The sequence below is a fragment of the Peromyscus californicus genome, unplaced genomic scaffold (assembly GCF_007827085.1).
Source record: "Peromyscus californicus insignis strain IS unplaced genomic scaffold, ASM782708v3 Scaffold_27__1_contigs__length_724164, whole genome shotgun sequence".
Classification (NCBI taxonomy): domain Eukaryota; kingdom Metazoa; phylum Chordata; class Mammalia; order Rodentia; family Cricetidae; genus Peromyscus; species Peromyscus californicus.
Genome location: NW_026294537.1, coordinates 334,208 through 362,140, shown reverse-complemented (window position 1 = coordinate 362,140; position 27,933 = coordinate 334,208). Strand labels below are relative to the sequence as shown.

Below are 27,933 nucleotides of genomic sequence, written 5' to 3'. Positions count from 1 at the left end.
GTTACAGGGTCTTTCCTGATGCCACAGGCTTCATACTTGGCTTTCAACAGGATCTGGTGCTATTGGTTTTGTGTGCTGTGCTGTGAATGCTGCTACAGGGAGCTGAGAAGAGAGCATGGCTGACCTGGGAAACCATGACATGGTGAGTGAGGGGCTGCTGTTTCCAGATGAGGTAGAGCAGATGGTTAGGTGTAGGATCCAGTGTGTTGGGTTCTCCCTGGATCTGGTTTGGAACTTGCCTGCACAATCTCTGTCCTATGAGGTTCCATGTGATACTTGAAACTCCCTGGACCCAGGGGCAGGCCTCTGAATAACTTTGATTTGTGGGCTGAATCTGCTCACAGAATTGAAAATAGGGAGCTGTGCTTAAAAACATCCTTGAAGCTGGGCAGTGGTGGTGCATGAGCTGGGCAGTGGTAGTGCACACCTTTAATCCCAGCACTCAGGAGGCAGAGCCATGTGGATCTCTGTGAGAGTTCAAGGCCAGCCTGGTCTACAGAGTGAGATCCAGTACAGGCACTAAAACTGGACAGAGAAAAGCCTGTCTCAAAAAAGCCTAACCCCCTCCCCTCAAAAATCTTTGAACTTCAATATACTTTTGGTGCACCCATGGAAAGCAGGTTGCTAAACTTGGAGGGTACCTTCTAGTACCATATAGAGGTTCAGTATTTTGCATTTAATTTTTACATAAGATCCATTCATAGTTAAATTTGTGAGGGGTTGTAAAAAGCATCTCATGCATTGGGTAGCACTCCACTACTAAGGTGTGATATAGATGAGTAGAATTAGTGATTTAAAAGATTTATTAATGCTTAGGAGATAGAAAGTCTCACAAAATAGAACTTAGCAGAGGGAGGACTCCCTCTAAAATACCCCAGAAATAAATATATTCTAGCCAGGCATGTTAGAGATTAGGACAGTAGGATACACATTTGTTCATCAGGATTGTCCAGACATTTGGCTCCAAAACACCACAAAGAAGCCAACGCTTATGTATAACCAGACACTAGGCCCAAACCTTTACCATGAGTTCTAACAAGCTGCTTATTGAGGCATTACAGGGTCACAAACCACCGAAAGGCCTGGTGTGCCTTAAAGTTCCAGTTTTCTTTGAAAAACACTGTGTGTTAAGGACTGGCCTGATCAAGCAAGGCTTTCATTTAGGCCCTCAGTCAAGGAGGAGAAACATTCTTGGGAGAGCTGGTAATAGGTCAGGGCCCAGGCCTTGGGAGCTTTCCCTAAGTACCTGATTTTTTGACAATAATACAGAGCTCCTTCCCTAAAATCAGGAATATGTTTGGGTGAATTTGTAATGGTCTGGAACCAGGACTTATATGGTGGGGTTGCTTCACATCCCACATATAGCTATGGTTATCAGTCCCAAGAATACAGGTGGGCTTACTCAATAATCTTGAAATGCCCTGTGTTCCCTTTTATAGCATTGTTTGATTAGCCTCCTCCTGAGTCTGTCCCATTGTATGATACTTTCTGCTAACTTCATGGAAGTCATCCGTTCTCTTCCATTTTCCCCCTGGAATTACTGTACAAGATGTTATTCTTCTTCAGAAGCTTACATGACATAACAACATAGCTTAGGCAAGACCTCCCTAGTCTGGCTGTTATCTTTACTACTTCCACTTTTCCCATCATTCTCAACCCCTTTTAGCTTCACCCCCACACAATGTCACTAAAGAATGATCTGCTCTTTCAGATCACTGGTATATTTAAGAAACAATCCTGGGAATATTTTTGCTGTCTAACTCACCCATCTGCCCATATGATTAGACCTACACATTGCCTTTCTCTATTTAAATTGTTCAAAGTACAACCTGGATCATGAAGCTAAAAGACACAATGATGACAGTACATGCATATGCTGAATGCAAAATGTGTCTAGACTGTCTCCTTTCTGAGCATTTGCCAGAGATTGATGCATACTGTTATTAATGGTATTTTTCTTTATTAATACCCTAAGTGTGATTTGTGCCTGGGAAATCATATTAATTCTAGAACAGCTGCTTTTCCATCCTGTCAATAAAATGTTTCTGAGACAAGCTGTCTTATGCTGACTCCAGTGGCCTTGCTTCTATTCTCTTCCTCTCTGGGCCAATGATCTCACTGTCCTCTATACTACACCTTCAAATTCTTAAATTAATTGACTGTACCACCTCAGAGTTTTAAAATTATCCATTTGAGTCATGTAGTTAACTATTCAATGCAATGACAGGAAAAGGTTTCACATATGGAGCATTGCTTTTGACTTCAGACCAAATAGAAAGAATTGTGTACACTGTAGGGGGAAGCAGGGTATGCATTCATCTACTGGGGTCACTATTATGAAAAAGGATCTGACTGTGGTAGCAGCAGTTATTTTGTAACTTCCAAGCATGTTTTAATTCATGTCAGGTATGATCACAGACCAAATTGTAAGAGTGGAAAGTTTGGGAAGGTTATCTTGAGCCAATGAATATTGAATTTGCAATTAGGCAACTCTTCTATTCAGATATGTTCAATCCTGTTTGACACAGTTATGTCAGCTCTGAGGTTTGAAAAACAGGCCATTGACTGTAACTGTATGTGTCAAGTTATAAATCTCAGCAGTCAACATATTCATATGGGCAACATCAATCTATCTCATATTAATGGTATTCCCTCTATTAGGGAAGGACCTATTCTCTTTCAAAATCAATATGGCTGAATTTTTTTATCTTAAAAATACATGATTTTTATCATTTTAAATATCACTTATTAGTATCATTTTTAACACCCTTTTTAGTGCATTACTGCTCGTTTCTCTACTTGTTTCTGTTCTCCAATGTCTCTAGGTAATCAATAGTTTTAATTCTTTTCTCTCAAGTGATGTTGATTACTGATTTCTGTGTAGAGTAATGTCTCCTTTAGTTTAGGTTTGCCTTATTGTATGTAAGTGAGAATTGGTTTGAATACCTATACCTGGCTCTGCTGCCCAGTGCTTGGGAAAAAAGTACTGCAACTTCTTCCATTCTGCGCCTTGACTGGTCAGTGAGATGGAAAAATAAGTCATCTAATGAGTGACCCCCATCTCTCTGGCTTTTAGTGGAAACTTATAAATGAAGAGTGCAAGAATGGAGTTCATTGACCAACTTTGAAGCTGGTGGAGTCATAATTCCTAAAGGGAGAGGCAGGATGGGGGTTTACAGATTTCCTACTTCAACAGTACTTGAGAATAGCAATGTGGAATTAGGTAATCAATTTTAGATATTTCATAAATATCCTGATTGGCCATTTCTTACGTTCCACAGACAAGGGTAATCAAGAATCTGGATAAAGGACTGACTTTGTCTTAAAAACAAATTGCTATAGTTATAGTAGTTCAATCAAAATAGATATGGACAAAATGTTGTGGCCATGCCTAACAGTGTAGATGTATCCAACCTTCTTATTAAATAAGAAACACAGAACCAATGCAAAGAAGAAAGCCAAGAGGTCAGATCTAAGAGCTAAAACCTTACCCTTCCTCCTGCGGTGGTCCTACCTCTCCAAACCAGAGCTACCCCTGTGTTAAAGTCTTTATATAGAGTTCCTGTCCTGCCTTCTCATTGGTTGTAAACCCAACCACATGACCGCCTCCTCACGGCCTGTCTGTATAGGCCTCCAGGTTTTCCATGATTGGTATTAAGATTAAAGGCATGTGTATCCAATAATGGCTGTATTCCTGAACACACAGAGACTTACCCAGCTCTGCCTACCAAGTGGTGGAATTACAAGCGTACGCTACCACTGCCCTGCTTTCCTATGGCTTGCTAATAGCTCTGACCCCCGGGCAACTTTATTTATTAACATACAAATAACATTTTAATACAAATAAAATATCACCATATTTCCCCTTTTCTATTTTAATAAAAAGGAAAAAAAAGAAAAAGCTTATAACTAATATAAGAAAAACTATATACAAAAGTACAATAACTATATACAATATATACAAGTAATAAATACCTAAGCAATGTCTAGTCCATTTGTATTTGACAAATTCAGAGAAAATAATTTCATTATCTATCCTATTTTGGTAAGTCCAAAATGTATCCTAATTAATCTTCAACTATAACTAACTAACCTTCAACTATAACTAACTAATCTTCAACTCCCTCAGAGACCCAAGAAGGAAATAATATTAGCTAACAAAAATAAAAACAGGAAGTGCATACAAGCAACTTCCAAAAAATTTGTGAGTTGACAGAAACAGACAGCTGTCTGGACAGTCACCTGAGGTTTCTCCGAAGTGCTGGGGCATCATCTTCAGCCTATAGGCTTAGCATATCTGACAGACTCATTTGTGAAGTAGGATGTACACAAGTTCAACAGTTCAACCTCACATTGAGTGAGAGTAGTCCATGTACCAGAAACACCTGAATTCCACTAGTGTCGTGTCATGATTCATGTCATGATTCAGGATTTTAAATTCTGGAAATTGTTGATGGTTTTTTAATTCAGCTGTCCATTCTTCCTGGCTGTGTATATATGGCTTCATCTCAGCATCCCATTCTTCTCCATATCCCTCTATCAAATGCCAGTCTACTATTGAGAGGCGTGAGCTTAGTTACTCTTCAAGAATAACTGTTTCAGCTGCTATTCCATTGCACATCAGAGGCCATCGGCCCACTGCCTGTTCAGCTGCCTTCGAAGAAAAGGGCACTGTACCTTTTCCGAATTGTGAAGGCCACCTCAGGGATGGTGCCATATTGTCCTGGCCTCAGAAGATGCCTTTTGATAAAGCCATAACCACACTTGTTTTGGCAAGAATCAGTAGTCCTTTGTTTCATGTCCTGTCTGTTCATTTTATCAGCAGTTGATTCGAGGATACTTTGTTGTCCAGTGGCTAACTTTTGCCACAATGAAAGCTAACTCCATATACAGTTTCTTCAATGCCCATATTTTCTCTGAAGTAGATTGGTACTGCCAGGAGCCGACATGTCTCATAGTCATAACAAAAAAGAAAAATTTTCTAAGTTATTAAAACATTTTAAATGCCATATTCTGTAGATCTCTGAAGGGTTTGAAGATAACCTGTCTATCTAAAATATATCTACTCAATCTTGAAAACATACCTAATATAGCTACAAGTTCTATTATAATGTCTAACTACTAACTTTCATGTCTTTATATACTAATAGTTGGTAATAACATTCAAGGATCAGAAAATTGCATTACATTGTTAGATGAACGGTACAATTAAAAAATATATATAACATTTTCTAACAATATCAATTTCAATACATATAATTTATATACAATATAAAACAATCCAATCCAATGTATTTACATTTTTCTTTTCTTTCTTTTTTTTTTAATAAGAACCTTAAATCTAATCTCCTTTGCTTAGCCTTTTTCCTAACCCTTGACAACAACTTGTAACCAACCCTCCTAATCAATGAAAATTATCCCAGACCCAAAACCCATTAAAAAACCAAAAAAAACCCAACCGCCCCACACCACCTCTTTGGGAATGTGGGCGTCGTATTCTTGAAATTGCTTCCTGCTGGGTATGGGCGAAGGTATCTTTATCCTGAAAGAAAAATTTTAGGTTAATTGTCAAATTCTAGGAAAGGTAAATATATCCTTCGTTATCCAGTCTGTGTATAATGCCAAAATTCAGGGTTTATCTCAAATCCTTATTCAAGTAGTCTTTGAGACTGGATCATCTCAGCTAGCTCTCTCAAAATTGCTCTGAACACTTTGTAGTTCAAAGCTGATCTGTAGATGATGTTTGTCAGCTTATTGATGTTATTATTGTCCACGTGGAATTGTTGTTGTTGTGGGGCCCCATCTTCTTCCTGGAGACTTCAGTTGATGTTAGGCCTAACCGTGATTTCCTGCAAAAAACTGATAAGAGACTCGAACACAAAGACTATATATGCGACTTTTTAGAATTAGTTAGTACTCTATATGACCACTTATATCTTAACAAAGTTTAAAATGTATATATATCTATATATATTGATCTTGTAAATTTTGATATAAAATTCATACTTTAAGAAAAGTTTAAAGAATCAGAATAGAATCAAAGAGTTGAGATTCGTAATAGAATAGTCCCTTAATTAATTTGGCTTTTCTCCTGTCCCATAGCAGAAGATGGCTCTTTTCTTCTGGCATGATACAGGGAGTTTGCATTTTCCTTTTAACAACATGCTTGAGTTTAAAGAAGGAGAGAGCCATTCTCCAACTCCAAAGTCAGCTTTAAATTTTAATTGAACTGGGACTATTAGAAATTAAATAGTGTTAAATCTTTAAAGAAAAGCAGAAACAAACATTTAGGAAGACATAAAATTTTTTTTTAGATAACATACCCATACGCCATTTCACTCTGTTTCTTAGGATAGATGATTTGTCCCTTTTCTTCAGTTGTCTCATTTGTCCAGTGTTCTTCAAATTCCTTAACCTTCATTCTCCTAAAAGACAAAAACAAAAACCTTTCCCCAAGTTTTTTTGGGGATGTTCCTTTTTGACAAGTTATCTGATTAAATGAAAAGGCATGTGTTACTGGTATAAGTTAGTTTAAATTGGATGTTTACGATAGTTGATGAACTATCACCTCCTCTAATTAAGAGGTCTCTCTTGTTCAAATCGAACCTTTATCAATTTTGATGGTACCCACAGCTTATCTTCTCCTGTAGAAATAAAAGCAAAACCTCGTCCCCAATGTAACACATATCCTGGTTTCCATTCTGAGGTCAGCACATCCTTAAAGTATATAGGTTGATTTAATTCTGTAGTTTTTTCTATTATCCAATGTCTCTCTGCAGCTGTTGTTCCTTTCTCATTGGCATTGAGAAAATTCAAAGTTAATAGAGCATTATGTAGTCTATTTCTGGGGGGTTTTGTTACTCCTTTTTGTTTATTTAGCATATCCTTTAGAGTTCTGTTTGATCTTTCTATAACTGCTTGACCTGTAGGATTATGTGGTATACCTGTAACATGGTTTATATTATAATAAGCAAAAAACTGTTTCATTTTAGCAGAGACATATGATGGAGCATTATCAGTTTTGATTTGTGCAGGTATACCCATAATGGCCATAACTTCTAGCAAATGAGTGATTACAGAATCAGCTTTTTCAGAACTCAAAGCAGTTGCCCATTGAAATCCTGAATAAGTATCGATAGTGTGGTGTACATATTTCAGTTTTCCAAATTCTGCAAAGTGAAACACGTCCATCTGCCAGATTTCATTCCTCTGAGTACCCTTTGGGTTACATCCTGCTGGTAATGGTGTTTGATTGTAGAAGGAACAAGTAGGACATTTCTTTACTATTTCTTTGGCTTTTTGCTAGGTTATGGAAAAATCCTTTTTTAAACCTTTACTATTTACATGATGTTTTTTATGAAATTCTGAGGCCTCCAGCACATTTCCTATCAATAATTTATCAATCTCATCATTGCCTTGTGCTAGAGGGCCTGGCAGACCAGTATGGGATCGAATGTGAGTTATATATAAAGGATGACTCCTTTTTCTGATTGTATCTTGTAATTGAATAAATAATGAAGTTAATTCTGAAGCATCGTGGATAAATTCTGCAGTCTCAATATGTAATACTACTCTTTCAGCATACTGAGAGTCAGTTACTATATTGAGAGGTTCTGAAAAATCCATTAATACCAACAGAATAGCATACAATTCTGATTTTTGAACTGAATTATAAGGACTTTGAACCACTTTACTTAAATTTTCTGATTTGTAACCTGTCTTTCCTTGTTTGTTGGCATCTGTATAAAATGTACGAACACCAGATATGGGTTTTTTCCTCACAATTTGAGGCAAGATCCAATCAGCTCTCTTTATAAGATCAATTCTATTACTTTTGGGATATTTGCTGTTAATTTCTCCCAAAAAATTACTACAAGCTTTTTGCCAAGCTTCATTTTCTATCCATAATTTTTCAGTGTCCTCCTTAGTTAAAGGTACGACAATTTCTGCTGGGTCTATTCCTGCTAATTGACGAAGTCTCAATTTTCCTTTCCAAATCAAGTCAGAGATTTTTTCCACATAAGTTTTTAATTTTTTATTTGGTTTATTTGGTAAAAATATCCATTCCAATATAATATCTTCCCTTTGCATCAATATTCCTGTTGGGGAATGCCTAGAAGGTAAAATAACCAAAATGCAATCCAGTTTTGGATCAATACGATCCACGTGCCCTTCATGTACTTTCTTTTCTACCAAGGCCAATTCTTTCTCAGCTTCAGGTGATAATTCTCTTGGACTATTTAAGTCCTTATCACCTTCTAAGGTTTTAAACAAATTATTCAGTTCATCATTTTTTACCCCAACAATAGTTCTTAGATGAGAAATGTCTCCAAATAATCTTTGAAAGTCATTAAGAGTCTGTAGTCGATCTCTCCTAATTTGCACTTTTTGAGGTCTAATTTTTTGAAGTTCTATTTTATATCCTAAATAACTAATAGAATCTACTCTTTGTACCTTTTCTGAAGCAATTTGTAATCCCCATCAAGGCAAAATTTTCTTTACTTTTTCAAACATTCTTTCTAAAGTATCTGCATTTGAATCAGCTAATAAAATGTCATCCATATAATGATAAATTATAGATTTAGGAAATTTTTTACGTACCACTTCTAATGGCTGTTTTACAAAATATTGGCACAAAGTTGGGCTATTCAACATTCCCTGTGGGAGAACCCTCCATTGAAATCTTTTAACCGGTTGAGAATTATTATAAGTAGGCACTGTGAAAGCAAATCTTTCTCTGTCTTTTTCTTGTAAGGGTATTGAAAAGAAACAGTCTTTTAAATCAATAACTATGAGAGGCCATCCTTTTGGTAACAGAGTAGGCAAAGGAATTCCAGATTGTAAAGAGCCCATTGGCTGAATTACTTTGTTAATTGCTCTAAGGTCTGTTACCATTCTCCATTTACCAGATTTTTTTTTATAACAAATACAGGAGAATTCCAAGGGCTGGTTGATTCTTCAATATGATGAGCATTTAACTGTTCTTCCACCAGCTCTTGTAAAGCCTGGAGTTTCTCTGTTGTTAAAGGCCATTGCTGAACCCATACAGGCTTATCTGTTGACCATTTTAAAGGTGGAGCTGTTAGTGTTTTTGGAAGATTATCAGTTGTTGTGCCCTGTTCTTGTATGACATGGATGGCTGGTGAGCACTCATTAGAATAATATCTTTTAATATTTCTCTCAGAAACATGTACTAATTTATGATTTGTTTCTGAGATTGGAGGGATATTAATCTGAGTATTCCATTGTTGTAACAAGTCTCGACCCCACAGGTTCATAGCTATGTTAGCCATATATGGTTTTCATTTTCCTTTCTGTCCTTCTGGACCTATACATTCAAGCCATCTTGCACTTTGTTTCACTCTAGATAATGTCCCAATTCCTAAGAGTTGAATGTTTACCTCCTGAAGAGGCCAAGTTGGATGCCAAAATTCTGGTGCAATTATGGTAATGTCAGCACCTGTGTCTACCAGACCAGACAACGAAACACCATTTATTTTTATTGTTAGTTTTGGTCTTTGTTCATTAATAGAAGTTTGCCAAAAAATTTTCTTTATGTTTTTTCCTGTATTTCCTATTTTCTCTGTTTCATCATCTCGACTAACATGATTTATTCCAATAGACATTTGGTTATTTAGTTGCTTTGAGTAGGGGTTTCCTCTACAACTGCAGGAAAGGTTTGAACTGGATTTACTGTGGGGGCCTGCCTGAGGCCCCTCTGGGAGTTTCCCGAAGCTCGAGGCAGAGGGTTACCCTGTCTGTCCCTTGTTGATCTACATTCGTTGGTCCAGTGTTTTCCCTTACCACACCTTCTGCATACTCCAGAAGGAAGGGGCATTCTGTTGCCAGTGTTCCTTGAAGAAACATTATTTCTAGGAATGACCTGTTTACAATCCCTTTGCAAATGTCCTTGCTTTCCACATCCAAAACATCTAACATTGCTCAAACCTTTTGAAATTGCTTTTCCTACCCACATATCATCATGGTCATAAGCCTGTACATTAACTGTATCTCTAATCCAATCTTCCAAAGGTGCAGATCTTGCCTTTAACGGCCTGATTATTCTTTTGCACGCTGCATTTGCATTCTCAAAGGCTAAAGATTCAATTATTATCTGACTAGCCTCTGAATTCGGGACCATTTTTTGTACTACTGAAGTCAATCTTTGTAAGAAATCTGTGAAAGATTCTTTGGGGCCCTATATAACCTTTGTAAATGACTCAGTTTTTTTTTCCTGGTTCTTCAACTCTGTCCCATGCATTCAAAGCTGCCGTTTTACATAGAAGTAGGGTTTGGACATCATATGAACATTGTGTTTGTACTGAAGCATATTGGCCTTCTCCAATAAGCTGATCCTGGCAGACTTGTATTCCACTATCCCTCCATTGTCTTTCTATATTTTTAGCCTCATTACTGAACCACATTTTCCACTGGAGATTTTGTCCGGGTTCAAGAACAGCCTGTGCCAATTCCCACCAGTCCTTTGGTAGAATCCTATTAGAAGTTGACCAGGTGTTTAACATTTGCTTTACATATGGGGAGTGCATGCCATAAGATGCTATTGCCTCCTTAAATCTTCGTAAGTCTAACATTTCAACTGGAACCCAAGTATTTTGTTCATTCTCTTCATCAGGTAGCTGCTGTACGGCTACTGGATAAATTAAGGGTGATTGTGTGAAAACTGGCTTTCTTTCTGTAACCTTATGATCCAATTTTGAAACAACTTCACTATTTATTTCTTCTGTCTGAATTTGAATTTCTCTATAATTCATTTTTACCGCTTTAACAAGTTTTTCTAAGACTGTTATCCTGGCACTTAAGTTGACGATCTTTTTAAATAGTAAAATGAGGATAAGAAAAGTAATAAACTGAATAATTCGTTCAATATTAATCTTTTCATGTAGTTGTTCCATTTTCAGAGTGCCTAAAATTTCAAACAAAGCCCAATTTTCTTCCAATGTACACATAAAGCCCATTTTTTTTAATGTAGAAAAAATTTCTCTTTTAAATAGATATGTTAATTGACTTACCAAGTCTGGGTAGAACAGTAGAATCCCAGGGAATTTCACAGCCACCTGGTGTTCGAGGTGTGAATCCAGCGAGAGAGAGAGAGAGAGAGAGAGAGAGAGAGAGAGAGAGAGTAGCCGTTTGAGCCGAGTCAAGCCTTGGCTTTACAGGCAGGGGCCCTGTTCGGCAGGGCAGGCCTGAGTTGTTTGTAGCAGTTGCAAGTAGCTCCAGCTGCGGGTCAGTCAGGCCTGGGCCCAAGCTAGGTAGCCAGGCCGCCCAGGCCGGAAACCGGACCTGCCTCCCAGCCAAGCCAAGTGGTTTTTAATGAATTCTTGTCACGTTGGGTGCCAAATGTAGATGTATCCAACCTTCTTATTAAATAAGAAACACAGAACCAATGCAAAGAAGAAAGCCAAGAGGTCAGATCTAAGAGCTAAAACCTTACCCTTCCTCCTGAGGTGGTCCTACCTCTCTGAACCAGAGCTACCCCTGTGTTAAAGTCTTTATATAGAGTTCCTGTCCTGCCTTCTCATTGGTTGTAAACCCAACCACATGACCGCCTCCTCACGGCCTGTCTGTATAGGCCTCCAGGTTTTCCATGATTGGTATTAAGATTAAAGGCATGTGTATCCAATAATGGCTGTATCCCTGAACACACAGAGACTTACCCAGCTCTGCCTACCAAGTGGTGGAATTACAAGCGTACGTACCACTGCCCTGCTTTCCTATGGCTTGCTAATAGCTCTGACCCCCGGGCAACTTTATTTATTAACATACAAATAACATTTTAATACAAATAAAATATCACCATATAACAGGGCTGTTATTTTTCAGGATTTAGATGTACAGCCAGAGATAAAATGTTTGAGAAGTCTTTCATGTGCTCTAATGCAAATCTTTATACTGTGGAGCACATGGCCATAAAGTTTGTTTCAACTTTTCAAATTAATGTTTTGAGGTCATAACTGCTTCATATCCACATTCTCTTTCATGTCTTTTAGCCATACCTTGACTACTCATTGTTTTCTAATTCATGGCCTGTTTTTGCTTTTGTTTTTGTTTTTTTGTTTTGTTGTTGTTTTGTCTGCTTTTCTTTAACAAAACTTATTCATTAACAACAGTTACTGGGTGAATGTAACCTTTGTTTGACTACACAATTTCCCAGATATTAGTTAATGGGCTGGCAGCATTGCACATTGAGTGTATAATGGATTGTGCACACAAAGAAGCCTGTGCTTTGAATGAGGAACAGGATATGCTCTAAGAGAGTAAAAAAATGTCTACAAAAAATAGATACTCTCTAGACTAGGTCCCTGTCTGCTGGGCTGGAAGGGCAAAGCTGGAAGGACTCTGCTCTCTGATTCATTTGATCTCTGATCACACAGTAGGTGAGCTGTTAATATTCTGAGGCCCAGCTGGGTGGCCCTAGCCAATGAGGAACTCTAAGAGTGCTTTGCAATCAGTAGTAAGAGTGGCCAGTAATTTGCAGATTCTTTCCTAGATTATCCTCTGCTTCTCTAGTAATGAGTTGTAAGGAAGTCCACAAGCTATGCCATGGTGAGTATAGGGTATTCAGAGAAGGTGTGCTGAGCTGTTATTTCTGTTGGTATTTGGATGGACCATGAACCAGACTGTGGTTCTGTTGGTCAATGTGATGAACTGGGCAGTGGTCCTCATACTTTGAGCCTCAATGTGAGTGAATTTCATGGGTGGGTAGAGACTGCAGTTCTGGCATGGGAGGATATGATGCTTGTAATATCATTGTCCAGTGTGCACACATGGGCACTGTTTATGGTGCGCAGTTGGAAGACAGATTGGAAAACTGCATGTCTGGTTTCTCAAAGTTCTGAATATTGCATCCCACTTTCAAGTTTGACTTTATAAACATTTCCAGTAGTTTAGAAAATGATAAAAAGATGGTGATGTGAATTGTCTTTCAGCAATTAGTGATTAGAATGCTTCTAGTTTTTTGCTACCACCTGCTGCAATGGTTTGATTTAGTAAAGTTTAGTTCCAAGGATAACAGATGTTTCTGAGCTGCAGAGGTTTCTCCAGTGTGCATGGTGTTGGCCAGATAGATAGGGTAGAATCCACATTTTGTGTCATAATTCATGTAACAGAAAGCAGATTTGAAATTATTCTTCTATGTTGTTTTGAAATTGAGCATCAGTGGGGCTGGGTTTACCTGAAACCACAAGGAGGCAGCAAGAGATCACCTCCTTTTGCAGCTAGAGCTCTAGAGCATGGGGCTTCTGTCTTTGTAAGAAATATCAGTAGCTTGAGGGTCAGAAACAATTGCTCAAGAGTCACTTTAGGTTAATTTTGTGGTAGTTGCAAAGACTGTGCTTATTTAATATCTATGCACACAGAATCATAGGTAGCTCGGTAACATTGGTCAATATCACACTTTTCTTGGATAAGTTTCCTTTGGTCTTTTGATTAATAGTTGACTATATTTTCCTTCCTTTCTTCTTGGCTTTTTCTCTCTATCCTCTTTATTATTTTACAAATATAGTAACACATTATTGATTGTTGTAGCTTTGTGGTAAGGATAGAAGTCATATTATATCAATATGTGTACTATTTTTTCATAACTCCATTGATTGTTCTGAGTGTTTCCATTATGAATATAGCTTTGTAATCAGCTTTCCTGCAATAAATTGTTGGGCATTGTTATTGGATTGTGTTCATTTTATGCTAGAGTTTTACCATAAGCAACATCTTAATTTTGATGCATCATGTTCCCAAGGATCATTTAGTTGCTTCTTTATTTATTTAGGGTTTGTTGTTCTCATTGTTGTTAATCTGTGAAAGACTTTTGGTTTATTGGATAAAAAGTCATATGTGTCTTGGCAGGCAGCTCAGCACATCTTCTTCTTGGGGATGACCTGGGTTCAGATATCCACACTCGAGTTGGGAGGCTCATAACTTTCCTAGTCCAGATCTATGGGTTCTGATACCTCTTATTTTGTATGTCACCTGTATACCTATGGAAGACATTCTCTCTCATGCACAAACATATACAAAAATAGTGACAAACAATGTGCTATCAGAAGTACTTATGACTTAAAAAGCAAATAGGGTAAACCATGTTGCTGTAGGCATACACTGAATCTTAAAAATTTGTTATCTTGTATTTGGTTTGGAAAAGATTTTATTTCCTCACTCTGATGCAGGCTTACCACCAATCATTAGTCATAGGAAACACAATGTTGTCCAAGTGATCCTAACAAAGTATCTTTTTCTTTATTATAAGAGAATGAGACTCTTTTAATAATGAGAATTATTTTTTACAAAGTTAAAATGTCAGAAATCTTCAAGCAAATCTCTCCAACTTTGGTGGAACAGCTCTTATTGCCCTATCCATTTTCTATTATTGACAAAGGACAAAAAAGAAATGCAGAGGCTGAGTGCTGGCCAGTAACTTCTTGTGGTTTAATTTGTATTAGAATCTTGCTGTTCTTGTTTAAGGGACCATAATATATATTTGTAGGTCTGTCTTTGTATCTTATATGGTCAGTGGTGCCATCTATGTTGTTGATTTTAGTAATTATAATTAAATTATATTGTTCATTTTTTAAAAAATGGTGGAGTTTCACCAATTTTATATTCAGAAAATTTCTTACGTTTTGAGTTCCTTGAGTTTTGTTGGTTTGGGAAGTTTCTGTGGAGAGACAGTTTTAGTTTTCTCTTTTTGATCTTAGATGCTTGTCTCTTCCCCTTTCCTGGCATATCTGTGTTTTGAAGTTGTTGCTATCTTCTTGTTTGTGTTTTTGCTGCTTAGTGATTGATAGGATTAATACATTGGCTTTGGATCTTTAAAACATTCTTGAATATTTTTGTCTCTTTTTCCTAATTAGCCTCAGCTGTCAGCATGACATAGCATAGAGTCATCTAAGGTTACATCAATTGAGGGTGTGCCTAGATCAGATTATCTGATTGCTGTTTCTCAGATAGATTGAGGTGGTTATGATTGAAGTCTCTTTCACTGAGTTGTCAACATCTATAAGCATGTTGGCTTGGGCTGTATAAGAGAGTGAGCTGAGCAGGAGACAGTAAGAAAGTAAGAGAGAAAGCAGGAAACAATGTTTCTCTGTGTTTTGCCTTTAGGTATTAGCTTGAGTTTCTATCCTAAGCTCCCACAAGGAGTGACTTTGACCTATGTATATTAAGCAGATACTCCTGTTCATTACCTGAGTTGTGTTTGGTTAGAGAATTTAATCACAGCAATAGAGAAGAAAGTTGGAGCAATAATATTACCTGAAATGTGATTTTCTTACTGCAAAGGACTTGAAATTTTTAGGCCTAACCTCAGTATCCTGAATGGAATTGTTTTGTCTTTTTTTTTTTAAATCTAGCCCAGGGTGGCCACTGATTCATGGCATCTTTCCTCCTAGCTTCTGAGTGATGTGGTTATATGCCATGTACTCCTACAAATCATAAAAAGTTAGTGTTAGATCAGAAGAACTAGGTTTACTGCATTTTGTAGAGTTAGAAATGAAAGTGGTTCAGCCAATGCAAGCTATATAACAGAATCTGCAGAGACTGAGGGCATTTGTTCACATCCATTGTGCCATTCACAGTATTGAGGGTGGATAATATATGGGATTTCAATACTCAATAAGTGTGGAGTAATGATAATCAAGTTTGGCTGCTTGTCAGGATTGCAAGAGGAGCTTACTCCAGCTTACTCAACACCATCTGAGTTACTCCAAATCATAGCAGTTAGGAGATGAATCCTAGAAAATGGAATTTTAAATAAAAATGATATAATGTAGGTATTTGTAATTTGCAGTTCTAGAGAGCTTCACAAAAGGAGGAACTCTCAATATGGCACCATGTGAAATCTCCACACTAGCATGATCATTTGCTAGTACATGTAATTTGTGTATTTTAAAATATAAGGACTTCCCTGTCACCTGCTTATACTAATGGGTGGTATTATAATTTGTATGCATCTTCAGTTGCCAACTTTGTCCTGCAACAAAGGCATCTATCTAATGTTTAGTACTAAATAAGTTTCAAACTGTTGTTAGCAGCTACATAGACCAGTGGATATAGTGAATTTGCTTTAGACAAAATTATTTTAAGCAACAAAATCTCCCTACTCATGAAGTTGACCTAAAATGTTTCAGTAGTAAACCTGAGTTGGTTCTTGTATGTTCGAAAAGCAATTACACAACACAGTATATTTGCACTGACTTTAGGTGCCAGCAATTATTTTATTTAATTTTATTACTTTTTTGCTTTTTTTTCTTTATTTAGTAATTTTTTTTATAAATTTTACATACCAAGCTCAGATGCCCCTCTCCTCCTTCCTCCCGCTATCCCCGGCCTTTCCCCCCAACTGACCCTTCATTCCCTTCTCCAAAAAGTAAGGCTTAACATGAGGAGTCACTAAAGCTTGGTACATTCAGTTGAGGCAGTTCCAAGCCCCTCCCCCATTAATCAAGACTGTGCAAGGTGTCCTGCCATAGATAATAATCTCCAAAAACCCAGCTCATGCACCAGGGATAGATTCTGATCCGACTGCCTGCGGCCCCTTAAACAGATCAAGCTACACAACTGTCTCACTTATGCAGAGGGCCTAATCCAGTGTCATGTAGGCTACACAGCTATTGGTGTAAAGTTCATGAGTTTCCACTAGTTTGGTTTGGTTGTCTCTGTAGATTTTCCCATCATGATCGTGATGCCCATAGATCATAGAATCCCTCTTCTCTCTCTTCAACTGGACTCCTGGGGCTTGGCCTGGTGCTTGGTTATATAGATCTCTACATCTGTTCCCATCAGATATGGATGAAGGTTCTATGATGACAGTTAGGGTATACATCAATATGCTTAGCAGGGTGGGCCAGTTCAGGCACCTTCTCCATTATTGATAGTAGTCTAATCTGGTGTCATCTTTGTGGGTTCCTGGGAATTTTCCTAGCAAGAGGTTTCTCCCTTATCCCATAATGTCTTCTTCTATTAAGATATCTCTTTCATTGCTTTCCCACTTCATCCTTGCCCTAGCTCGACCATCCCATTCTCTCATATTGTCATCCCCCATCCCCTCCCCTCTGTTTCCACCCCATTCTCAGTTTATTCATGGAGATCTCTGTTTTCCCTTCCCAAGGTGATCTGTGTATCCCTCTTAGTAATATAGCATTATTGAAGAGAAGGTTCTTCTCAGCATTTGACATCTAGAAAGGTACTGTAAGGGTAAGACTCCATCCATCTAAGCTTTCTATTTATGGAAAGAATAGGCAACATGATTTCTAACCCCCAAAAAGAACTTCATATGGAACATTTTGTGACTCAGTCCAAGCATGGTAGAATCCATCACAACTTAGAAGCCAAATTTGGGGAGTTAACCCATGTTGTACTGGTTCTGGAAACCAGAAATATACAAAATTTATAGGTCATAGATTCTTCCTCTGTGGTTTCAGTTAAGCACTGTTGTATCCATCTATGTTTGACAGAGTCAGAAACCCAGTGAAAAGACATCATTGCATGAAGCTGTGAAGATGAAACAAGTGTTGTATTTTGAGATGATAGGATGTTGTAATACCCATGCTATGAGACATCTGCCAAGGAGAGCTGCATACAGGGAGTGGAAGTAGCAAAGAAGAGACATGTATTGAAAATTTCAGGGATAGAGTTATCTAAACCCATTGATAATGAAGCCACACTTATATGAGACAGAGCTACATACAGGATTTGTTTGCCCTGATGAGTTTTAGTCTTGCCTTCATTCAATCCTCCCTCACTGTGCCCACATCTTTTCCTTTATTTGAGAATTTCTTCTTCTTTCATACAATACATTCCAAGTATATTTTTCTGGAACTGCCCCAAAGGTCTCACCTTTAGAACAGCATTAAGGGCTAAAAGGGAAATCCACAGCAAGGTGAAACTATGACTTTTCTATCTGAGGGTTATTAGGGAAAGTAAAAACACTCATGTATTATCCTGATGGTTTCTTTTTTGTTCTGATCATGCTGATCTCTACCATGTTGTTCTCTTTCATTATTCTGTCATATCATGTCTTTTTACACTTCTTATATTCAACAAACTTAGGAAATAAAAGTCATTTTATTTATTTATTTCCTAAATCAAGGCATAAGTGAAAACAGAGACATCCTGACAACTCTCAGGCAACATATCTAAGTAACCTCTCATGAGCAAGCAAGGGGCTGTGTGTAAGCTTCTGATTATCCAAGAAGACCTGGAGCCTCTCACAGCTTGGGCTTGAAGTTAGACCAGTCATTGGTTGGGCACTATAGAATTTCTGAGCCACCATTGCCCCAGCATATCTTATAGGGAAGACAAGTATCAGCTGAATGTTTTGTGTCTGGCTTGGTGTGCCAGCCCCACAACTAGGAGCCTTATGTGGTTTTAGAAAATTGCTGGTTCAGTCTGTTTTCTTTCTCTTTTTGTTTTCCCTTTTTTAGTTTTCCGAGACAAGGTTTCTCTGTGTAGATTTGAGCCTTTTGTGGAACTTGCTTTGTACACCAGGCTGGCCTCAACTCACAGAGATCCACCTGACTCTGCCTCCCGAGTGCTGGGATTAAAGGCGTGCTCCACCACTGTCCGGCTCAGTCTCTGTTTTCAGTCTCTGTTTTCTAAATTACTAGTAGTCCTCACTGGGGTCACCCTGATAGTTTCCAGGAACTTTCCACTGTACTGATTCCATGTCCCCTGCTAAAATATACACTTTTCCAGTCATTTTTCCATGTCTTTTCCCGCTTTGCCCCTTCCTTACTCACCTGACCTTATGTGTTCCCATTCCCCCCTGTCTCAAGTGCACCCACAAAATATATTCTATTTCCTCTTCTCAGGGAGATCGATGCATCCCTCTTAGAGCCATTCTCATGATTTAGCCTCTCTGCATCTATGGATTGTACTGTGATTAACTGTGTTTACTGTGATTGGACTTTAATTAACTGCTAAAGCCCACATATAAATGAGTATACGATGTTTCTTTATGTACTTTTTGGTTGCCTCACTCAGGATAATAAAGAAGTCAAGAAACTAGATAGCAACAAACCAAATAATCCAATGATAGTGGGGTATACCTCTAAACAGAATTCTCAGTAGAGGAGTATAAAGAAGCTGAGAAACACTTGAAGAAATGTTCAGCATTCTTAGCCATCATAAAATACATATCAAGAGTACTTTGAGCTTTTGTCTTACACCTGTCAGAATGGTTAAGATCAACAATACAACTGACAGCTAATGCTGGCAAGGGGATTTATTGCTGTTGCAAGTGAAAACTTGTATAGTCACTGTTAAAATCAATATGCAATCCTCAGAAAATTGGGAGTCAGTCTACACCAAGACCCAGCTATGCCAGGCAGTGGTGGTGCACACCTTTAATCCCAGCACTCAGGAGGCAGAGCCAAGTGGACCTCTGTGAGTTCAAGGCCAGCCTAGTCTAAAGAACAAGAGCCAGGCCAGACACCAAAACTACACAGAGAAACCCTGTGTCAAAAAACAAACAAGCAAAAAAGACCCAGCTATACCACTCTTGAGCATATACCCATATGATGGTCCTACCACAAGGAAAACTGCTTAACTAGATTCATAGTAGTTTTATTCATAATAGCCAAAAACTGTTTTGTCTGAGAGATTTTGCTGATTGATGATTGAAATGAGAAGGCTCCTCTACCTAGGGTAGCAGGGATGGCTACTCCACCTGGGGTGGCAATATCCTTAAGAAAGTGGACCTGGACCCAGGCAGTGGTGGTGCATACCTTTAATCCCAGCACTCAGGGGACAGAAGCAGGCAAAGCTCTGTGAGTTTGAGGCCAGCTTGGTCTACAGAGTGAGATCCAGGACAGGCACCAAAACTACACAGAGAAACCCTGTCTGGAAAAATCAAAAAAAAAAAAAGAAAAAGAAAAAAGAAAGACCTGGGCTAGACAGGCAAGAGAGCACCAGGAAGCAAGCTTTGCCCATGGGTTTTGCCTTCATTGTTAGCTTGAGTTTCTATCCTAAGCTCCCAGAATGATGGAGTGTGATCTGACACAGTCAGCCAAACAAACACATTCATTGCCTGAGATGTTTTTGGTTAGAAGATCTAATCACAGCAGCATAAAAAGCAAGTTAGAACAAAACGGAACACCAAAGGTGTTCCTAGGTAGGACCTGGGAATGTTTTCTTTTGAAAGAATGTGAAAAATATCAGGACTTTAGGTGGCAAAAATCATAGAAAGTTGCACAAAGAACTTTATCGGCCTGTCTTGTATGACCAGGAAGATATTGAGATTATAGAATTTCAGTTAAAATTAGAATCAATAAAAATTAAACTAGAGGTCATTTGTGTAATATTTTTGGCTCAAAAATCTTATTTGGCCCATACCCTGAAAATTTAGTAATGCATGATTAAAAATTAATGGACTAGTTTCTTAAATAGAATCTGCTAGATGTTTATTACTGATGAGACATTCAGGTCTACAGTGGTTAAAAAAAACAAGTGTGGTAGAAATAAACGAAAATGAAAAGGTAGTTTCAGATGGCAGTCCAGTGCTGAAATAGGTGGGAATTTTCTAGGAATTTATGGCTATTACAGAGAAGGCCCTTGCTATGGAATGGAAGCCTAGCAAGGTGTTCTAAGGGTAAGACTGCATCCAGCTACACCTTCAATTCATAGAAGGAGTAAGCAAAGTAATTCTTAGTCCTAGGGAGCAATTTCATACAAAACCTGTTGCACCTGTGGTCCAAGCATGTTAGATTCCATCCCAATTAAGTCAAATTTTGGAGGATCACCCATCATCTACTGGTCCTGGAAACAAGAAGAAATCAAAATTTAAGCTATGGATTCTTGGTCTGGGGGTTTGGTTCAGCATTGTTGCAGGCATCTATGTTTGGCAGAGTCAGAAACCCAGTGAGGAGACTGTGAGAGTTCATTGCATGAAGCTATGAGGATGTGGCCTGGTGTTGTTGGTTTTAGTTTTTTAACTCCTTATTCTTTTGGGGGGCTGCTACTCAGCTCTCAAATAAATCACACATAGGGAGGCTTATTCTTTCTTATAAGTGCCTGACCTTAGTTTGGGTGGTTTCTAGCCAGCTTTTCTAAGCTTAAATTATCTCATCTACTTTATGCCTCTGGGCTTTTACCTTTGTTCTATTCTGTATATCTTTCTTTACTTCTTACTCCATGGTTTGCTGTGTAGCAGTGTGGCTGGCCCCTGGTGTCCTCTCCTTTCCTTGCTCCTTCTTCCTTTTTTCTTTTCACTTTTCTCCTCCCATTTATTCCCTCTGTCTGCCAGCCCTGCCTATCCTTTCCTGCCATGCTATTGACTAGTCAACTCTTTATTAGACCAATCAAGTATTTTAGACAGGCAAAGTATCATAGCATCACAGAGTTAAAAAATGCAACATAAAAGAATGAAACACACCTTTTCATAATTAAAAACAATTGTTCCACAGCATAGAAAAATGTAACACATCTTAAAATAATATTCCATAACAGCCTGGATTGCATTTTGTGACCAGATGATGTTGGGATTCCTAAGGTATGAGACATCTCCCATGGAGACCTAGCTGCATATAGGAAGTGGAAGTAACCAAATAGAGAGATGTATAAGAAGTTGAATGGATAGGACCATCTGAGCCATTTGAAACTGAATTCCCATGCATATGAGACAGAGACAGAGTTATTTGATGTCTGTCCTCCTGTGCTTCTGTCCTGCCCTGGTCCAATCTTCCCTTACTATGTATCCACTTCTCTGTTTTGGAATGTGAATGGTATTCTGTGCCATTGTATGTTGGAAAGATATAACTCAGTTTCTGATTTTACAAGATGTCACTGTCAAGAGTTTGTCTTGACTTTCAGAAGAGACTTTGGACTTTTGAAACAGTGTAGGGGCTATTGCAGACTATGAGAATAATTGAAGTGAGTAAATATATTTTCTTCATAGATGACCATGAGCCTATAGTCAGAATGTTGTTGACTGAATGAAAAACCTCCCAGATACAATGATGTATGTGAACATGTGTCTCTCCTTGGTGACTTTCTTTTGATTGCAGCTTTAGTAGGGAGAGCCTTTTGGGATGATATTCCTCACTAGGTGTGTGATATGAATGTCTATAGCCTCAACCAATTTCTTGTTCTTTGTGTTTACTGTATTGTGGTTGAAACTAATCAGATAGCTTCCTTGTATTGTCATGCCTTCACCACCATTATAGACTCTATCTCTAAATCACATAAGATACAGTAGAAGCAAATGCTATTCGGTGCTAAGGCAGTTTGTTAACCTGCTCTTTTATTTATTTATTTTTTGGTTGTTTTTGAATACAAGGTTTGTCTGTGTAGCCCTAGGTGTCCTGAAAGGAGATGTGTATACTAGGCTGGCCTGGAATTCAGAGTTCCTCCTGACTCTGGCTCCCAAGTCCAGGAATTAAAGTGGGCCAACATTCCTGACTGTTTTGTTTTTATATTATTGGGTGATGGGCCTAGGATGTAGGTTATTGTGCAAGTCAAGCTTATGCTGTTGTACTGAGCTTCACACAAATCTTGAATTTTAAAATTTGGCAGAGAGAATCATTCCGCTTTCCAGAATGACATGTATTCATAATATTAATCATGCCTGAGCCTTCTGAGTCATTGGTTTGCAGGTGCATGAACTTCTTCCTGCCCATTGCATTTTTTTAGAATTTTTAAATGAATATGAGTATTTTACCTGAATGCATGGATATGCACTATGTTGGTTCCAGGTCCTCACAGTGATCAAAAGATGGTCTCAATAACCTTGAACTTGTAATAATGGATAGTTCATATCTCCCATATAAGTACTGGTAATTGAGCCTACTTCTATGCAAGACCAGCAAGAGCTCTTTAATACTTAGCCACCTCTCTTGCTCTGTGTTGATTGTTTATGATCAGCATTTATATGGCTAATATTTTCATTTGTTCATGTATAACTGTTTAAAATGCAGTGCCTTTTAGTAAAATCTTATTGATTTTACAGTTTGAATTTCATCACTTCAGGTTTCTTGAAGATGAATACAGAACTGGAGTGAATGCATAACTCTTTGTAGAAACTTCAGTAAAAACCTGAGTTCTTTCTATCTTTTTTTGTTCTACTGACATTGCTTGGGAGCAAGGTTCTTAATATGTCTTTCTAGGCTCTCCTAGACCTGATTGCATAGAATAACCTGGCATTCAACTCAGAGTCAGATATACCTGCCTCTGCCTTTTGAGGGCTGGGTTAAAAGCATGAGCCAATATACATAGTTTGTCCATCTTATTTTTCTTCTCTATAGTTAGTAATTATTCATACAATTTCTCCCATGTGTACTCTGTACTGTTGATCTGTTTGCTTCTCTGTGTGTTTGTTGTTCTAGTCAAAGGATACAGAAATGACATCGATGAATGTCCCCATTCAGTTTCCTTCTAAAGTGAATTGTTGATTACATTATCATGTCTATGTCATGAAACAAGTATAGGGACCACCAGTATTATATGACTATACTGTCAAAGAAGTACACATTTACAATGTTGTCAATATCATGCTTTCTGTTGTATACATGTATGGGATATTTTAGAATGCAGTGACCTATGATGATTTGCATGTTGACTTTACTTGGGAAGAGTGGACTTTGCTGGATAATTCCCAGAAGAATCTCTACAAAGATGTGATGCTGGAGACCTACAGGAATCTCACTATTATAGGTAATACTGAATTTTCCTTCTTGTTTTAGTAAAAGGGGATAACAACTCCATGATTATTGATGCTCATCTGTAATTTGATTGAGAAAGAAGAATGGGGTGAAGGAATCAGTCATGGTTCTTAGATTCACTGAAGATAATGACTTAAATTTTGCACAGTTTTCAATATTATAACATAATTTTTGGTACTATATTTTAGGATACAGTTGGGAAGACCATAATATTGAAGAACATTGTCAAAGTTCTAAAAGACAAGAAAGGTAATTATCTTGTGCAAGCTGATAAAAATGTACCTGTAAAGAAATTGTAATGTGTCCTGGAATTTTAAACAGAAGCAACAGTGTAAATGAGCATAGCTTAAACTTCATTGATAATTGTTAAATTCTCACAGAACCATATACTTCAATTTCAGGTAGGTGAATAGCATTTCCAAGGCATTCTTTTAAGAAAGAAGACTAGGAAGCAGGGCCTTAACATTTATCACATTTTGAATTGTAGCAACATTAGAGCTGTGCTGTAGAACTGTCAGTGTATTTATTTCACACTACTCATATTACAAAAGGCATTCACATTGAAGAGATGATAAGTATATCTCCAAAACCTTTTAATATGCAAATAGTCCATAGTAATGCTAGTGTAACTCATAAACTTGTTGTGACTTGCTTTTAGTGAGAGAGCAAGTTAGAGTCAGAGTCAAGGGGCATTGTTAGGGAGAAACCTTAATCCCTATACCACAAGTCTATGAGGACATAAAGTCAAACTGAATTCAGTGTGGAAACCTTTTTTTTGTCATTTTTCCTTTACTAGGTATATCATATGTCACTCTGGATACAAGCCATATCAGCATAGGGATATTAAAGATATAACATTTCCATGTCTCAGAACAATTAGAAGATACATAGCAGTCCCCATGTTGAGTATTCTTGTTGGATTTGATTCAAGTATACAAGTAATTGGTTTAATTGTTAAAACATCAATAAACCCACATGGCAGACAAGCTTTATGAGTATGAGGACTGCATAACTACCTTTGTTTGTACTAGTTAACTTAGCAAATGCAGTATGACTCACAGTGCAGGAAAATTTATGAATGTAATAGCATGGTAAAGCTCTAAGTTTTTCCAGTTCTCTTCAAATATGTAGAAATTCTCATATAGAAAAAAAGATTCTGTAAATGTGGATGATGTAATAAAGAATATTACCACCAAAGGCATCATAAAAGGTGCAGAACAACTCTTCATGAAGGGGAAGATGATTGAAAACACAGCGATAAAAGGTTAAGATCTAATTCCTCTTTATAATTAAATGTAAAATTACTTCATACAGATATAAAGATCAAACAGTGTATTGAATATGGTAAAGCATTTACATGTTCCGTTATTTTTTCAGGTATGAAAGAAGTCAAACTGCAGAGAAAACTTCTACATATACTCAATGTGTTAAAGCCTTTGTCCAACATAGTACACTTCAAATACATAAAAGAAAACATACTGGAGAGAAATCCTATGAATGTAATCAGTCTGGTAAAGCCTTTGCACAACACATTCATCTTCAAATGTACAAAAGAACACATAATGGAGAGAAATACTATAAATGTAACCAGTGTGGAAAAGCCTTTGGATATAATAGTCATCTTCAAATGCATAAAAGAACTCATACTGGAGAGAAACCCTATGAATGTAATCAATGTGGTAAAGCCTTTGCACAACACAGTAATCTTCAAATGCATAAAAGAACACATACTGGAGAGAAACCCTATGAATGTAATCATTGTGGTAAAGCCTTTGCATGTCACAGTAAACTTCAAAAGCATAAAAGAACACATACTGGAGAGAAACCATATGAATGTAATCAATGTGGTAAAGCTTTTGTGTGTCATGGTGCTCTTCAAAGGCATAAAAAAATACATACTGGAGAGAAATCCTATAAATGTAATCATTGTGGTAAAGCCTTTGCATATCATAGTCATCTTCAACTGCATAAAAGAACACATACTGGAGAGAAACCCTGTGAATGTAACCAGTGTGGTAAAGTCTTTCCATATCTTAGTCATCTTCAAAGGCATGAAAAAACACATACTGGAGAAAAACCCTATGCATGTAATCAATGTTCTAAAGGCTTTGCACAATACAGTCATCTTCAAAGACATACAAGAACACATACTGGAGAGAAACCCTATAATTGTAATCAGTGTGGTAAAGCCTTTGCACGTCATAGTATTCTTCAAAAGCATAAAAGAACACATACTGGAGAGAGACACTATGAATGTAGTGAGTGTAATAAACCCTTTGGGTGTCACAGTCATCTTAAAATGCATAAAAGAACACATACTGGGGAGTAACCCTATGAATGTAATCAGTTTGTTAAAGCCTTTGTATATATCAGTAATCTTCAAAATCATGAAAGAAAAAAACATACTGTAGAGAAAATCTGTAAATATTGTCAGTGTGGTAAAGTTTTGAAATTTATTTAGGAATAAAACTTTTTGTGTGCAATCAATGTGTTCAAGCCTTTTCATACTACAATAATCTTTGTCTATCTGAAAAAGAGGGCTTATTATTAAGCATTTGGTAAGATCTTTAATCAAACACTTATTGTCAATTACACAAGAGTATGTATTCTGTAGGAAAATATTTGACAGTGTCTACAAACTGTTCAAGCATTATAATGTCCATTTTCATGTTTTTTTGCACCAACAAACTCATTGAAAAAATGAATTTATGATGACAGCTTATGTATAGGTTAAAAGTGCCAGCTACAAAAACCCACTCTGACCCAGAAAACATAGCCAGTGAAAGATGCATCATTTGGCCATGAAATCAGAGAGAAAAACACACCCTGACCTGGTAACCAGAATAAAAAAAAATTCACTGTCTCTGAATTCAGAATCAGTAGGGAAACACACTGACTCTCAAACAAGGCCCAAAATGTTAAAAGGGGCCAGTGAAAGAAACACACTTTTTTGTAGAGGTAACCGTCTTATTAAATAAGAAACACAGAGCCAATGCAAAGATGAAAGCCCAAGAGGTCAGAGCTAAGAGCCTTACCCTTCACTTGCTGCAGCTATCCTTTTCAGCCAAGAGACCTACTTCCTGTGTGTTTGTCTTTACATAGACTTTCTGTTCTGCCTTCTCATTGGTTGTAAACCCAACCACATGACTGCCTCATCACTGCCTTTCTGTACAGACCTCCAGGTCTTCTATGGTTGGTATTGAGATTAAAGGCGTGTGTCTCCATGCTGGCTGTATCCTTGAACACACAGAGATCCGCCTAGCTCTGCCTCCCAAGAGCTGGGAATAAAGGCATGTACCACCACTGCCTAGCTTCTGCGATGGCTTGCTATTAGCTGTGACCCCCAGGCAACTTTATTTATTAACATACAAATAAAATCACATTTCAGTACAAATAAAATATCACCATACTTTTTCCCTGAATCTAAAACCAAAGAAGCACTTGACTAAGCCCAAATCCAACTAATCCTTGAGCATGAAGTCAAGCTAATATCTGAGGTTCTTCAAACTCCAGGATTGAAATCAGACCATTGCTCAACCTGGAACTCTTCTCCGTGGAATAACTTTACCCCTTAAGTGCTGGATATAAGCCCTATGCATGTTCAGTTTGCAGCTGCCCTTTTCTACCTTTGCAGAGACAGTCTCTCTCCCAAATAAATGTCTTGAATGAGTTTTAGTGAAGACCTATTTTTGCTGGAACAGATCAGAAACTCCCTAGTGGATTGCAGCAGAGAAGCAATGGACAACTCTCCTGGGAAAGTTCATTAGGTCATTGGAGAATCCAGTTGTAAGGGCTCTCTCTCAGAGAGAAGAAGTATTGCTACATCCTGTGGAGAGATAATCCCTCACTGGAACACAGCTTCAAGTATAATTTCACTTACTGATTGTCAAAAATTCCTTTCTCCTCACAGATATAGGTATCCAGGATACCTTCTCTTCATAGCTGCAGCTATATCCTGACTTCTAAGTCCATGTACATTTATCTCCAGAGCTATAACACTTGCACTGTGAAGTTAAACAATAATGCAACCCTTTGAGATTTTATACTACTATTCAATTGCATGAAATAGCTAATTCAGGTATAAAACTTTATGGATTTGCATTAGTTCCCTTTCTGTTGTGATATATTGTCTAGGTCAATTTATAAAAGAGTTTAATTTGGCCCTTGGTTCCATAGTGATACAGCACCAACATGAAAGTGGCATGGCCACAAGTGTGAGACAGGGCAGCTAAAGCAGGAAGTTAGGAACTTACATACTTAAACT

At 37.7% G+C, this 27,933-nt stretch overlaps 1 protein-coding gene and 1 long non-coding RNA gene across 2 annotated transcripts in view; both read left to right on the top strand.

Annotated features, from left to right (window-relative positions):
* Positions 1 to 27,933, top strand: part of LOC128120194 (uncharacterized) — a 110,536-nt gene that overhangs the window by 6,730 nt on the left and 75,873 nt on the right. The gene's annotated exons all lie outside the window — the stretch shown is intronic.
* Positions 101 to 26,152, top strand: LOC128120192 (zinc finger protein 120-like). Its single transcript, XM_052753889.1, has 4 exons — positions 101 to 142; positions 23,535 to 23,661; positions 23,858 to 23,918; positions 25,047 to 26,152. The coding sequence occupies exons 1-4, from the start codon at positions 116 to 118 to the stop codon at positions 25,996 to 25,998; spliced, it is 1,167 nt and encodes a 388-aa protein (XP_052609849.1). The 5' UTR covers positions 101 to 115; the 3' UTR covers positions 25,999 to 26,152.

Coding starts and splice junctions, on each gene's coding strand:
- LOC128120192 (XM_052753889.1), top strand. CDS start 116: ATGGCTGACCTGGGAAACCATGACATG. Junction 143..23,534: donor ACCTGGGAAACCATGACATG/GTGAGTGAGGGG, acceptor GGGATATTTTAG/AATGCAGTGACCTATGATGA. Junction 23,662..23,857: donor CAGGAATCTCACTATTATAG/GTAATACTGAAT, acceptor ACTATATTTTAG/GATACAGTTGGGAAGACCAT.